We start from the raw sequence: 16668 nt of genomic DNA, 5'->3' as shown, positions 1-16668 counted from the left end.
ACTTTAACCATCAATGAAAATTATGGTGTGTCACAATCTAAAGACTACAACGTATGGCAACTCCCAATTTAACATGTAAAGTGAAAAATGAGTTTAAAGTTTCTATTTCTTAATGCTGTAATACTATTCCTTGTAAAACGCTGATTAAATTAGAAATTTTAATTTAAGATCGGAGAACTAATTTGTATTATTAAGCACACAGCCTGATTTTGAAATCAATTGAGAAATTTCCCTTAAGAAGGTCATCGATTTCCAGCCGTGTCAAAAGGGTTAAAAATACGAAATGATAATATATTTCTGAGGTCATATATTTTCACCTTGACAACTAAAAACCACCGTCAGACACCTAAGTGTGTATTAACAGTGTCAGAATCCACACACAGATGCTTAAAGTGGCAACTTTCAGTCTTTTGATCTGGATGTTTCATGGTGATATGACTATTATGTATATGTGTGACGGTTAGTCGTAAGCGAACAAATATAATGTGAGAAAACATTTCGTTCAGTATTTGTAGCTCTGGTGGCACCATCGTATTTCGGCCTCCACTACAATTAGTGTGTCTTTCGACAATTTTATTTCTTTGGAAAGAATACTCTCTTTATCGATTTCAAGAAAAACCAAGTCGGGTGCTTGTACAGTGTAGATTGACTCTCAGCTTCTGGACCATGTGTGCACCGCTATGCGCGTATTTCCGAGCGTAGAGAATTATTAGCATTGGTAGCGAAGTTTTGTATTGCATATGGCTAGTGTTATACAGTATCTAGACTTCATCTCTCTAGGCAGTCTCTCTTCGCCAATTAAGAGTGTTGTATCAGAGAGTGTGATTAAACTACTAGAAAGCAAGTAGGAAAATCATAAAAATAACTGTAATTCCAAATTGTATAAATATATATATTTATTTATTGTTATATAAAGTACATATAGCAGTTGCGAGATCAGTTTTAACAATTCAACATGTGAATAGCTTTCTGTAAATGGCACAAGAGGTCCTATATTAAAGGCAACTTTTTAAAATTAAATATTTATAATTAAAGAGTACTTTTAAAAAATATGAAATGACTTGTATTTACATCAGGGGCATATTTACACTATGAAACGCCATGAAACATAAGATACGAGTTTTTCATCTTCCGGATCTAAATTTAAATTACAACTTATAAATAATGCGATAATACACGAATTATTAAGTGTATGAATCACAAAAATATATTTTTTGAAAACGAAAGAAATCCAATACTTGTTATTAGTATTACTGCATAATTTGCATATACTAAAACTAAAACGAAAATAACTTCTGCTACAACGAGATAATAATATGTTAAACTTTACAATAATATTTTTAAAGTGATAATTAAATCAAAACAGTATAAAAAACAAATTAAATATTGTGTTAAATGTCTATTAATCCAGGTAACTTTACTATAAATATAAAACATTTCTATATTCTCCTTCAACAATTTACTGTCACCTGATAGGGTATAGTTTACTAGCTTTAATAATAATAATATTTATGCTGTTAGTTTTCCTATCTAACTACTAAGAAAATAAAAGCAATTAATAAAACTTTATTAAAAATTAATTAAAAGTAGGAATTCTTAACAGAATTAGCACTTACACTTGTATCGATTGTATCGACCAGCCGCAAGATAGCTTGCATATGATTTAATCACAAAATATTACCGTAGATTGAACGGTAAATTTTAATTCTGATTATTACTTCACAAAAATAAAACAAAACCGGATTCCCAATTCATTCAGAGAAGCGTTTGCAAACTATCGTATATGTACTAAGGCTAGGCTATAGTAATCAACCCAAACACTTAAAAAACCCATTAAGTTTCAAATAATAAATACAAATCTTACGCTTATAAGGAATAATACTATGATAAACTTACAAATGACAGGTCACTCCATAATGAATATTTTGATTTTCACTCGAACAAATTCACGTGTTTCACTTCTTTTACAGAGGTTCCCCTAAGCAGGACTGAGGGTGGAGACTTAAATGCTGCGGTAGGAGAGAAGTCGTGGAGCTGACAACGTGAGAGTTTTGGGTAGGCTCTTCTACCCCTGTCTCTTCTACCTTCGGCTTTACTATCTCCTTCTTCAACTTCATCCTCCTGTTCTGGAACCAGATTTTGATCTGGCGCTCCGTCAGGCAGAGCTCGTGAGCTATCTCGATCCTCCTCTTCCTAGACAAGTATTTGTTGAAGTGGAACTCCTTCTCCAGCTCCAGGGTCTGGAATCTGCTGTAGGTCTGGCGAGTTCGTTTGCTTCCCGGAGTTATACCGCCTTCTGGAACATTGCATTGTTTATGTACAAAGTAAAACGGTTCATTAAGTAAAAAGATTTTTGTTTTGCAGACAATGGCCGGAAATGAGAAAGACCATAACGTTAGGCAAAAGTGAAATATGCTTATAAAATATATTTTGTATTTGGATTGATATGAAAGGAAAACATTTGTTTCATCTTTCATAAGGTTAAAAACATAAAAAAGGTGGTAGCATTTTATAAATAAATAACATAGTACGTAAAATTGTTGTAAATATCTAAATGTTTTATTAAGATTATTTTGGAGGGGTATTAAAATGAAAATCCTCACCAAAACCACTGTGAATAATAAAATCTTATTTAATAAAACGGCGTAAAGTTGCCAGTAATAAAGTGTTGACGGTATGTACAAAAAGTAAGAAATAAAAAAGCGAAGAGTGTTAACGGTCAAAATAATGCCCTTATTATGCTCGGAAAATCATAGCTTGGGCAAGAGGTAGGCCTAAGTGAATTTATTAAAAAAGCTATTATAAATGATAATCAGGTTCTGTTTGCACGAAGAATGTCTTGTGTGTTCACGGTCACTAGTTAAAACGTCTAATAACATATTGTCCAAAATATCAGGAGTCGTTTTCCACCTGTCAGCCTGTAATTGTATGTCATCACGGATAACATACAACTGTTATAATGCATTTCCCCAGCTGTTGCACCGCCAACACTTTGGCCTCAAGCTGCCCATACCGGGCGAGAAGACAGATGCGCTGTGGATGCAGATATGCTACCGCTACCGCCGCCGCGCGCCCGTGTCCAAGGACCTCCACAGCATCATCTGCCTCCATTAGGCCACCGTGCGTCCATTCACCGGCGTGGGCGACTGATTAATGCTCCTCGCGATTACAACCCATTGTCCTCCGCTGTCCATCTAACGAACGGGGCGAGAGATAACGTGGCGACTGATCGATCAGGTTAAAATTAAGACCTGTGTGATGTAAATCACCGAGATGATGTGCTAACGTTAAAGTGACTGCTCGTGGACTTGGAGGAGAGTAAAGCAGAGCAGTTCGTATATCCTGTTGTTTCTTGGATTAGGATAGTAGACCCCCTTAACCGATGAGGTCGTGACAGGTTATCATAAATTGGAAACGAGGCATCAAACATAATTATACCTTTAAGTTGTCAATGATTATTTGCTCCAAACAAATCAATCGTGCGACCCAATCACAGCAATTAATGATTTCCTAGCAAGTTATGAAAAACTTGCTAGGTATAAAAAAATCTAGGCATCCTTTATATCGGTGTATAGTCTTACTAGACTGTGAGGTATCTCGCCAGCGATCCTTCCAGGATGTCTTATAGTGTAGTTAAGACCGCGATGTAACATAGGCAACCGAACTTGTAATTCGGATAAACTTAAAGAGAAAACTCAAAATAATTACGTACATTTGCAATATTTACTACAAATATAGCGCGTTTCTTTACATGTGTTTGCTTCTGTGTATGCTTAACCTCATGTTTCAGAATTGGGCACCTGAAGAAAAGAGAACATTTAAGCTATCGAAACTTTTTTTACACAACTACGGCAAACTTCCGTGACTCCGCCATCCTTTCAAACTATCCGACATAAAACAGGATACCTAATATTATTCTTCTTGCGACATGTGGTATAAAGGTCGATTTAAATTTACTACATTTCGATCCTGACTGTACATGCACCAGAAATATTTTCTTATTTTTCATACTTGTACGTTACTATCTCTATATACATTTTTAAATTCAATTATATACTGCATTATGTTTTACCATATGATGTAATTAATCTTATCAATTTATATTAAAATTTTAATCTGGTTTTGGGACATTATCTTATGTACTTAAACCTTGAGGTAATTCATTAAGTTCTTATGTGTAACCTGTTTCACTTGATTACGGCATTGTTCTTATTTATCCATTGTGCGTTTGACAATGCCGTAATCGTACGAGAAGGGTATTACGTAAGAACTTAATGGATTGATTGAAGCTGTAAGTACGTAAGTAATAAATCGGTCTAAACATTATGTCTTTGTAAGTATCCATAATAGAAAGGTACGACTCAAAATCCAAGGAGCTATTACGGAAACGAATCTACATTAGGTTAATATGACTATGTGTTGTGTTAGTATATATTAACACTTATATGATTACAATGAATGACTAAGTGATTCAGTTTAATATACTTTCAGAAGATATATACAGTTTTCCTTATTGAAAAGGGAACTATATCTTATCAGATCGATGACAAGGAATAATTGGAATAATTTATTTCTTCAGTAATCATACGTACCAAGCACATTGCTGTTTAACATCGAGTTTCTAGCACTAACGTCCGGTATCTGTTATACAAAGCCGCCTTGGGGTTTTTTGTGAACGAAAGATATTTTGTTATCATCTCAGTAAAACATAGCTTTGAACTTACGATACGGTCAGTACCTACTGCAATATGCAGAAAAAACTTTATCATTTCCTGTCCCAGTTCATAGTTTGTTAGATAAGATTCTTGCATAGACTGTTATCAGTAATATCGGCAAGAAAAGAAAAAGGTATATCATTGTCCCGTCTCTATCTAGAAAAAGGTCTAACCTAATTGAACTACATGCTTTGAAATATTGTCCTTTACGACTGACGTCTATATCTCCTCCATCAGGCCAGTTTAACAGTTGGTTAGAAATATCGGCTGGTTTACTGATCGCCGAGCCGTCACTAATAGAGTGACACGGCACGGCCCGGTTAACGAACAAGTGGCCAGCTGATGCCGTGACGTCACACCTGACAGACATCAGCTGATCAATAAACAGCTGTTTGTAATTATGACGAGCCGGCACGCTGCGGTAGCTTATTTCTGTGAATGAAGATCCACTTCTTGTGTTTCAATAATACACATGTTCATTTTTGTGGATTTTAGTTATTTATAGTTTGTTCATAACTCACGTGATATGATCTGACATCTTTTTCATTATTGACGTCTGTTGATACTTAAACCATAGATTAGTGAGTGGTTAGGGAAATTAAGGGATGTACTGATCAATAAATTATGAGTGTTTATGTTATTATTTCCTTGGGCCGGCTGTAGTGATACTACCTTGAGTTTTTCCCTTAAGAACAATGTTAAACCTTATGCACTTTTACGATCGAGATACAAAATTTTTCAGTAATTAATATTTGTGTAATATAATTATATAATATTTATATTATATAATCGTGATTATAGTTTATAGATTATAGATTATGATTATAGTTTTACATCATATTGATTTTATATTTATTTATATCATTTATATTATATAACTACCCTTTACTGTAAAAGTGAATAATAAATTTTATTTAAAGAATATAGCTCAATAATATTTTTTTTACTTTTTTCTTATTAACTTATAAGATTATCGACAAAACTAAAATTCGATAGGATGCAAATAAGTTATATCTTTAAATAATACATCTCCCATAAACGCACGATGAAAAATAAGGTGTAAATGGTCGATAAGATTTAACATGGTGATTATAGGAGTAAGCCCATGACAGCCGGCTGTTAATATTTGAGCACATTAAACTAGCATGCATGTCCAAAACATACGTATACACTCATAATAATAGTAATTAGCACTCTTTTTTAAACATCCTCGAAATACTTCAAAATAACGAAAATAAAGAAAAATATATTTTCAATTTATAATAACTCATTTATGTTTAATACTTTACTGCATAAATAGGGGGTTGCTAAACAATATAGTCAAATTAATACGAAGATTGAAAACGTTATTATTTATCACATTTTTAATGGTATCATCTCCATTCATTTTATAAGTTTCAGTAAACGAAATGTCCGGTAAGAGTTTGAGAATTTATTCTTCGTTTCAAGACAAAATATTGTTATAATGAATGCAATATGCATACGTGTAAACAATTTACACAATCTTTATAATTTTTAAGGTGTTAAGTTTAAAAACTTCAATCGTCAGGTTAAAAAGTGGTATGATAATATATTATTTTATTTGCTCTTGATTTTAGACTGCCAAATTTGAGTGTTTATCTTTACTAGATTAAGAAATAAAAACCAAAAACAAAAACATATATACGGTAAATTAAGCATTTCTGACCCATGTTTATATTGCATTTTTTTGTCTTGCCACGAAGAAAAAATTTCTAAAATATTTCCAGATAGTATGCGAGCAACCTGTAAAACTTACAAGGCTCTAATAGAAATTCAGAAGTTTATATTTTACAGATGGTGTAAAAAATGGTCTTTAAATTATACTTAAATGAAATAATATGAATAATAACTCAAGCAATATTAGTTTTGTGCCCTACAACAATAACTCGGGTGCAAATCATTGAGAACTGTGTTCTCCCTAGTTATCAAACAATAATTATGTCCACTATTGTCTCTAGACCGGATGTCACTTATGGGCAGTTATCCTGACCTAGATAGAGCAGCGATTGAGCAACCAGTTGATTGAGAGAGCGCTTATCTCTCCTTATCTCAAGTTCACATCGGATTGAGCCATTACAGTATCAGTAATATCGCTATAGTTAAATGAGCTGGGCTGGTTTATTGTTTTGTGGGCTGGGGTCCTCGTATTGAACTTATTGGGGTCACGTAAACCTTCTTGCCTGAGGTCGTCTCCAATGAATCACCAGAAATTTATTACGGTTTTCAGTATTATTCAATCTGTATTTCAAAAGTTGATAGGATGTGAACCTGTAACCAATTTACCTGTAAAAGAACTTCGTTGTTTCAATACGTCATAAATACGCGATTGTATATTCCCAAATCAGTTTTGGCTAGTGGGTAGTGTCGATTAAACTTTTTATCAGTCTGCGGAAATGCGCTGCTAGCGATTTTAAGGAGAAACCCAAAAGGAGTATTCATGGACGAGAAGTAAATGAGAATCACTAACATTGTATGGTCTAAAGATTACCATCTGTAATTATGACTAACGTTTAAAACTAAAATTGATTTATACGAAAGAGGTTTTCAAGATCTCGTCTCGTCTGAACATGGGCTGGGGATTTACAGGGGGCTCGAAATGTAAAAAAGTTGTGTTGCGATGGTAATACTGCTTTGGCACGAATCTCAAAACGAAGAAGTTAGGTATTACACCGGCCATGTAAGCCGACGAAAACTTTTTTAAATTTAGAAGTAACTCACAAACGAATAGTTTTATTACTTTCAGTTAAATTTTTAACGAGTTCCATGAAAGATTCGCACAATGTAAATATTTCAAACAGTTTAGGAGCTTTATAAAAAGTCTGGAACAAGTTTACTTTTACTCTCTTTGTGTATTGGTAGTTGTTTGTTTTTTATAAAGCATACAAGACTACTCAACCTACTTCTAACGTTGACGTTCTAATTAATGGCAATAAATTAGTATTTCTTCATAAATATATAAGGTCTCAATAAATATTAGGTCCAGGAGGAGATTCAGTTGCACTAACGAAGGGTGCCATTCTCGTATTTGGACATTCGAGGATCACTTAGTGCACCGTATGCCTACTGCACCTGCGTGATGTAAGTGAATCTTTATTTAATCTGCCTCTATTATCTAACCATGCAGATTTACATAGAGATTCTAGGCTGTAACACTTTGTAGAAAAACTATTCAAAAGACATTTATTTCCATGAACATGAGTAAACGTAAACTTAACCAGAAGATTAAACAGTATATTGTAAAGTTTAGAGACTCTTAGTGCAAAAGTCCTAAAATATCTAACATTATAATTAGAATCTTTTTCTTTTTTTGAAGCCAGACGGAAGAATTCTTTGAAGTTAGAATCCCGTATCCACTAGAAACTAATAATAAAATAATGTTATTAACGAGTATACAATTCCTCCAATTAATTATTGCTCTTTTTCGAGAATTCAAGCAGTAGGAATACCCCTTACGGCGACAATTCGACAAAATTATCTTCTCGCAGCAGTACCAATTATAGAGTATTATCTTAATATGGTTTAGCAAGAGAGTGTAGAAAGCGGCATGGGAATTGATTCTATCTATATCACGGCTGTTTGAGAATGTTCACGATTTAGATAAGTATTTATAGTTCTAAATTAGGATGATTCTGAGATTTTACGTGGAAATCATTGGTCTTGAACACAAAGATGTCATGGATGCTTGAGAAGACATCGACATAGAGGTTCTTAGGATGCTTTGTTATTAGGCCTGGACTTACAAAATGAGGCTTAGGTAAGATCCGATGTATAAGCAACCATGTGACATCACATAAATATGCGGTATCCGGTATCTACATAAACTCCAACAGGTCCTATAACCTATACTTATAGGCAGGAAGGATTAGCTGATTTCAGCGTGTGTTTTATTCACGACGTTTCTCCTCATGAGATTCACGTTCAAGATTTTGTCCTATTTAGGTCTTTATATACACTGTTTACCAATTATCAAGCATGTGCCGCCATTGTTCTTAAAGTATCATGTGTTCCGAATATTTGAGATTTTTGCGACACCTTTTTAAACTGTGGAAAATTGTTATAATATTTATTGCAGAGCACGTTTCGCCGAACGAAAATAACATTCTTGCTAAGATCTGATTAATAAAAATTTTGTACTGCGCAGTTTCAAACGTTTAGTCCTACGCGTTACTGTTGACATTTCTGGGTTTTCAAAGACAAAATTTTCCGGAGATTATATTTATAAGTCCGTGTATTTTATGGTTCATTTTTAGATTATAACCTTTTTGAAATCATGCCGTTGCCTGTCCGCTTGTGCGATAACTCTTAATAGGATGCCCTACTAGGCCCTAGAGCTCTATTGACTGTTGTACCAAAAGGGTTGTCTGTCTGTCCGTCCGTCTATGCGCTACCTTTTCGTTACTATATGTCCGTTATTTTACGATGTGCCCCATACTTTATAATTTAAATCAACGAATAATTACTACTTGTTTTATGAAATAGTTCTATTTTATTCACAAAATAACTGCATGGGTTATAGAACTATGCCAAATTATGAAATTTTAAACGCCACAGGCAACTGTGAAGGTTATCATTTACTATGTAACTAAAAACCTAAATAAAATCCACATATAAAGTATGTATATTTTTACCTCTACTCCCACTTACAATACAGAAAGCGATTATCTTTTTCTAGCTATTAAAAAGTTTTTACAGCCTCAAACAAAGAGCAAATTTTATATCATGTTATTATACCACGTTTCAAGTTGGGGGCGATTGAAGTTTTAAAAGATTAGCACCGTATAAACTAATAAGATTGTGAACATTTAAACTTGGGTAATGGTGGCCTAAAAATGTAAACAATGACAATTTTTCTGTGCATCACAACACATTTAAAAGCTTATATCAACATTATTTTTTTGTGATTTTTATGTTTTAGGTGTCAACATTTTTTAATTAAATTTAGATTATATTAGATTTTTTATTATTCTGTATACTATTGATTATAATTAATGGTTTTACGGTATTCTGATTTAACAACTGCAAACGCCCGCCATCTTCAAACGTGATAAACATATAATATAACGTTTTCTCTTGATCCGAGACTGCAAAAAACAACTGTGCCAAATTTGAGAATTTTTTCATGTTCACTGCTTTCTGAAATAAAATAATAAACAATAAATAATAAACACATGCATAAAGACAGACTACACGCTACGCGTTTCTGACCTATGTTTGTATTGTTTTTTTGTTTGTCTCTCCAAAATATTTCAAGAGAGTTCATAAACACCCTGTATATGCATTTGGATTAGCTGTAACAGTACACACGTTTCTTACTCCTCTAAAAAATGTCTCCTCAGTTGGGGCAATTCAGAAATTTTAAATGCTAACCACTTTATCTGTGCCCCCCTTATAATTATAACCTTTTAATTGAATGCCTTATTACGTAATACCTTACATATGAAACAAGAGACTATGATAATAAAAAATAATCACCAATACAAGAATTTGTTGAGTAGTATTATGTAAAATACCATTTATCTATCTGTAGTTATGATAAAGTAATGTCTTAGTAAATTGACTACTTATTAAAATAGTGCAAGAAGAATTTAGGCTTATTGATTGGTGTTGGGTTTTCTCATCAACGCTTTAAATTTGGTGTGTCAACTGACACATTTTATAATTACGAAAATATTTGGGTCGCTCCCTCCCCATCCACAAATCTTTATAATCTAGTAGAGATATTTAAAACTGGTAGAAGTAAATGCAAATTATATTACAACGTATTTCAAAACAATTTTATAAATCTTATACGATCAATATTTAGTCTCGTAAATGAGGAAAGCTTTAAGCTAATGCTTTTACGCACAGGAGCACCATAATACGACATTCAGAGTTATTCATCATTTGAAGCAACAAGCAATAAACATACTAACCTTAGTTATATGTCAGTATACCTAAGATAATCACTATATTCCTAAAATATTTTCAACGTGTTTAACTTGGATATTAGTTGTTAAATTCATTATAACAATGTCAGGTTTGTAATATTTGTGTCAGAACTTGTAATATTACATCAACTTTCAACGCTGTAAGAAACCAACGGTCAAAATATGGCCATTATTCCGTTGGTTTTTAAGTTATATGAATACGAATAATGAAATGAAGTGAAAGCTAAATAAATATTAACATAATCTAAAATGAGACGTTTTATTAAATTAACCTCGTCTGACCTTAGGCTTATTGTGCACATTTCATCATATATTTATACAGGGGCCTAGGTCTGACGAAGTTGTATAAAAAATTTATGAAATGAAATGAGGTAATAAATATTAACCAGTGTGATAATATATATGAAACGTGAATATGTCAAAATAAATTTGAAAGATTCTGAACCGTACCTTTATGGAAGGATGACTTCATCCAGGGGAAGATTCGGGTGTCCTCGACGAGCCGAGCGTCTTCAGGTAGACCATTCTTAACGGTCTCTACAGGTGTCTTGACGGTGCCCCCATTGTTGTTGTCTACGGAGTATAAGTTGCGCAGGTGATGTTGGGCGAAGGCGGGAGGGCGGGTGTGACCCTCGACAAATTTGGGAGCCTGTTCCTCCTGCGTGAAATGACTTAGACTCGGTGAACCCTCGGTCAGTCTGGGGTAGTCGAGGTACTCTTCTTGTATTACAGTTTTTGGAGAACTCGATGGGTTCCTCTCCTCGATCGCAAATTTTTCGAAGTGAGGATGCTGAAAGGGGGGCAGTCTGGATTTTTCCATCTCCAACTTCATCTGGTCGAAATAAGGGTGCTCATGTGAAATCATCGTGCTCTCGAACGCGTGGGGATGGGTCAGATGCATTTCATTGTAGAATCTCGTATGGTTATTGGCAAACATACCTTCACCGGTCTTTTCGCAATGGGAATGTCTCTGGTCTTCACAACTCAAGGAATCTTCACTTTCCATCTTTATGTTCATTTTCTCGTACTCCGAAAGCCTCTTGCACACGAACGGTTCCTCTTTCTCCATTTCTTCCCTCGGATCGAATACACCATGCGGTGCCTGGTACAGATGATTCTGGTACTGGTGGTAAAGATGGTTGTAATGATCGTTCCAGTAAGGGTTCGAGAACTGTTCCATACCCTCCGGCCCCCTCATGGGCTGGTTATTGAAGTAAGTCGAAGACGCACTCATATTACGTAGAATTAAATTTCAAACGATAACAAATAAAATAAGCACTAGAAGAAACAACACGAGAACATATTACTTGGTCGACAATTACTAGGCACGACTTCACTTCACGTCAGCAGACTGAACTGTTCGGCGGACACAACCACTGATAACAATCACTGGACGAGTTGATAAGACAACAATAACTCATCTGTTATCACTCTGATAAGCAGACCGGTCTGGTAGCGGCCTTCTGGCCGAGTTTCACGACGAAAATGATTTGTGCGTATCAGGAAAATGTCGAAATCCCCTCCACCCTCGGAAAGTGTGTCATTGCACCCCCGGTCGTCTGCGAGGGGAGGGGGCCGAGTCCCATTGAACGTTTCGACAAACATTGCAACTATAGTTCTCCGTTCATTGTATCCCCGGTTTTCAGTGGTTTATGGCCGTGGCTCGGGCGCGGGGAGTGGGAGGGACGTTCGCCCCTGGCACACATCTGCCACCCCTCGCTCGCCGCCCGCCGTCCTCGCCTCGCTTCGCGGTCGCTTCACTCTACCCCTGTTTGAACTTCGCAATACCCTTTATGTTGAAATCTTCCGAGACGAAATATATTTGTGTTGAGGTTTACTGTGTTGATCATAGAGCGATTAACCTGTCCTGCCCCCCTCCTCCACTAGTATCTACCCCTGGACTTAATGGGTCTGAAATTAGATGAATGAGACCCCTCGGTAACCCTATAGAGACACGAAGCCCATGAGCAAATTTGTTTTGGCAAGAACAGCTACTTATAGTACGATGATTAATATATTTAACATACGCTTGAGTTTAATTGCACTGGTTCTTCTCTAAATAGACGTCAAAGATATGGCAAATTGTAACACAAATTAAAATAAAATGGTAGAATCAGTAAAACACTGTCAATGTTGGTTATCCCCACGTGAATAATCGTAGTGTAATTTAGCAATCTGTATAACGAGCTCCTGCGAGTAACAAATAAAATGTCTTATTTAACTGTTATACTTGTACATTTCAATGTTTTACGCTTCTAATCGCTTTGAATATGCGATACCATGAATTTGTGGCTGACTGACGCCAAACGATTGAGGAGGCAGCGAGAGCCAAGACACACTATCCTTTCGGCAATTATTTGTTACAAAATGGATGCAAAAAATGACATTGATAATGACGTATTATATTAACGTTAATATTTTCGTTCTTGAAGTAATATTGGTAAAAGTTGATATCCTTGCCAAATTGAAACTTGTTCTGGCTAATGGTTTGTAAACAAAAACTAGTTTTTATAAAGGTACAGACACACACGTTCTGCAACAAGAACTCAATTGGTTTAGTCTCAAGTCACTAAAAGTGTTATCTATAGATAAAATAACAAGGCAAGACTTTTATATGATGCATATATTATCCAAACATATTATTAATAATGAATTATAATTATTATTTATTCTATGCCTAATGCATAACAGCAGTGATATAGGTCATATATGTAAATTAAAGTTTTTACGTTTAAAAATAAAGAACATTGAAACTATTCATATTATGCTTTATCTCTATGTTGTTCTTTTAATAAGAATTATTCTTTGATTCTAGTTTAGAAAACTTTTACATGTTATAAATATATACAGAGTGTCCTACGAGTAACCCGAAAAACTTCTCGGGTGTTTTCTCTCATCAAAATAATGAACTTTTTCATTATTTTGAGTTCAGCGAGCTACGGCTAGCGATTCCACCAGATTTTCCTGGAAATTACGGAAATAAAGCAGATATGATGATTTTATGACGTAAAGATAGTTGTTAAATTTATGGGATGTTATGTAACATAAACTGAAAAATTTATGAAATACGTCCCAGATCTGTAAAACACACATTTCTACACATTACGTTATCTTCATTAAATGGGTAATAAACTCGCAAACGTTTTAACCAAAATTTTTAGAGAATCTAATTCGAAAGAGAATAATGTCAAATAGGCATGTATACAATATGTAGTAACTGGGTTAATTTCTACAATGTTCATTTTCTATGTTGGCTTGAATAAGTAGTACATAGTACATTAGTTAAATGTTATTTAATATGTTGTATTTATACATATGTGTGTGAGTGCGCGCGCGCCCGAGTGTTTGTTTGTGTGCGGCTAATAATACAAACACCAAAATTTGCAATACTTAATATCTTTTATATGACACAGTTTGTCTGTAATGTTTTTCTCAATAACACCATCGTTTAAACTATCACTGATTTTCGGATCTTACTTTAACAGGACTTTAACTGTCACAACCAAGCTATCCCGGGCCAGAACTATTTTACACGACCTGTACAATTTATTTGCAATGGATCACTTAGTGATGAGTGGCGAATGGCCACATTAATCTCCCTTCTATCCCGAAAATTGGAAAAGAGGGTAGAAATGAGTATGAGGCTCCAGCCACTGTTCTCCCAGCCACCACAGGGAGCGAGGTCGGTGCTTTCCCCTGACACAGAGTTCGGTCTACAACCTCCCCCCCCCCACCCAACGCTACGTCACCCTAGGGCATGCATTTATACAACTGTAATGGATTTATTTCTATTTAATATTCTTTTGTCGGTTTGGACTGTTGTATTCTGATGATTAATAGTGCTGTTGATTAGATGCTAAACATCTGTTCCGGGGACTGCTCAGTTTTATTGTGACCAGTTAGCTTTGATTCAACTGTTTAACTCAGAGAGCTAACTAGATTGAGCTATGTAAAGTTGTATATTTAAATATTTGTAACGTTTAAGACCGTTGTATATGGTATTGGACGATGATAAATATTAATAGACAATGGGCAGAACTACACAGTAAATGTAGCGACATTTAAAAAATTTTATTTTCTTCAAAATTATACAGAATATTTTTTTGAAAAAGCATTACATTTCTCCCTTTCTTTTTTTCTTTTTTCTATGACACCTCCAATAATCGCCTCATTTTTATACATACATTTACATGTCAAAACTACCTACTTGGTATCCATAAAAAACGGACAGTAAATAAAATATATTAATCATAACATTAAATTACATTAATCGTGTTTTTTTAATATGACCTCCATATGTTCGAAAACCAACCTGTAAGTTGTACACTATATTTGAACGATTTACATAATTGGTAGGGACTTTATAGTCACATAAAGCCTCTTAACCGTGTAGTAAATACATTTTCTGCCTCATTTCACTTTATATTGGATTTTATCTTTAGCCTTATGGAATATAGGAGTATACATTACAAATGGAATGCATACATAGGAGATCTCAGATAAAATAAATTTAGTGTATTTTATTCCTTATCACTTTACAAATATACCGGGTTTTAAAATATTCCCTGTGTTAAAAGTTGAATTACGATATAGCAAAGTAGACATTGGAGCGTAGGACATATCTACTAGTATCTTAGTCTAGTAGTACACTGTATACGTCCTTGCTCAGCCATACTTGTCTAGGTAAAGTCCAATTTCGTTTTAAAGGTTCGATTCTCATTTCCTTTTACCTTTAAGTTGAGCTCCTTTAGTCTATTAGGATACTTGAAGACTACATTTTTGAAAACTTTTCCTATGATAACCCGTTATTAGTAGTGATAAATGAAGGCTAAAGGAACCACTCTGAGCTGCAGCCATGAATGGAATGGCGTGATATTGTATCATCTACATTATACAAAACTATCATATTATCAACGCAAACAACTGTTGGTGTGAACTGCGTTGATTAATTCTCATATATTTTCTCTTGACGTCTGTCTATCTCGTATGTGTCCCTCATTAGATTTATGTTTGTTGCTTGAAAAGCAAAACACTAAAGTGAAACCAGAAGTACTTTTCCACATGAACACTTTGAAATGAAGATGCACAAAATGGAGGAATTCAACCATTCTCACCTTGCTTGTCCTTCCACTTTAAAATGATTTTAGTCCAACCGCAGTTCATTTAGAAGCACTTAGAATCCTTGTCAGTTTCTCCCCAATGCTTAGCAGCAAATTACATGATTATCGTTACCTTCATTCCACCAGTAGGTCTACAACTTCCTAATTCCACACAGCCTAATTCCAATATTTCTCAGTAATTCGGGTACAACACTGAAAACCGATGTTAAACGGTACGGGTTCTAATGAAAACTATAGGTACATGACCGATGCCCATGTTCCCTTCTCTAGTTCTAGTAGTTACAAAACATTCACTACGCCTCTTTCATAGTAAATTATGTCATTTTCCCATTTCATTCCGTCTCTGCACCCTTGTGCCTAACACTATCACACTATCAACCTCCTCCTATGCATTTAATACTGAGCATCATCGATTCTTTATACTTCCTCTTTTTTCTTTCAATGGATAAAGTCCGCAACTTCAATTCCGTTGTATACATTCCAAAATATATTAACTTTTAATAGCTCTCTGATATATTTGGCAATTCCTTTACCCCTCATCACAACGATAGTACCCTGCCGTGTGCACAAGCTAGGGTCTCTTTTTGGCTCATCTCCTTGAATTCCTTACATTCGTAATCCTTACCATAGTAAGAACATCTAAGCTTCGTACAGATACACCTATAGAACCTCCTTGTGCCAACGTGGTCTTTGATAATAGCTCTCTGTCATTCTTAGTAAAGCCTTTCCTTACCTCTGTGCTCCTTCTTTAACGTGATAGAACATATTCATTGCCCTGAATTTCTTTTTCCTCTCGGCTTTAGTTCTACAAAATTCCTAGTATTTCCTAGAATTATAGTCCTTAGATAGATAGATTTATTTCCTTATAATGTCCTTTCGAAAATT

General features: G+C 34.7%; 1 protein-coding gene across 2 annotated transcripts; it reads right to left on the bottom strand.

Annotated features, from left to right (window-relative positions):
- Positions 1 to 878: 878 nt before the first annotated feature.
- On the bottom strand, positions 879 to 12144 carry LOC124369810 (homeobox protein Hox-A4a-like). Of its 2 annotated transcripts, none has more exons than XM_046827924.1 (2): positions 11114 to 12144; positions 879 to 2293 (listed from the first exon to the last, which is right to left on the bottom strand). In XM_046827924.1, exons 1-2 carry the CDS (start codon positions 11895 to 11897, stop codon positions 1965 to 1967), a joined length of 1113 nt encoding a protein of 370 aa, XP_046683880.1. In that variant the 5' UTR covers positions 11898 to 12144; the 3' UTR covers positions 879 to 1964. The 2 variants fall into 2 exon arrangements, with proteins under 2 accessions (XP_046683880.1, XP_046683879.1); XM_046827923.1 differs by having other exon boundaries at positions 879 to 2296; positions 11114 to 12142.
- Positions 12145 to 16668: the final 4524 nt, after the last annotated feature.

Source organism: Homalodisca vitripennis, chromosome X, assembly GCF_021130785.1.
Source record: "Homalodisca vitripennis isolate AUS2020 chromosome X, UT_GWSS_2.1, whole genome shotgun sequence".
Taxonomy (NCBI): Eukaryota; Metazoa; Arthropoda; class Insecta; order Hemiptera; family Cicadellidae; genus Homalodisca; species Homalodisca vitripennis.
This window is presented reverse-complemented; position numbering and strand designations above follow the sequence as displayed.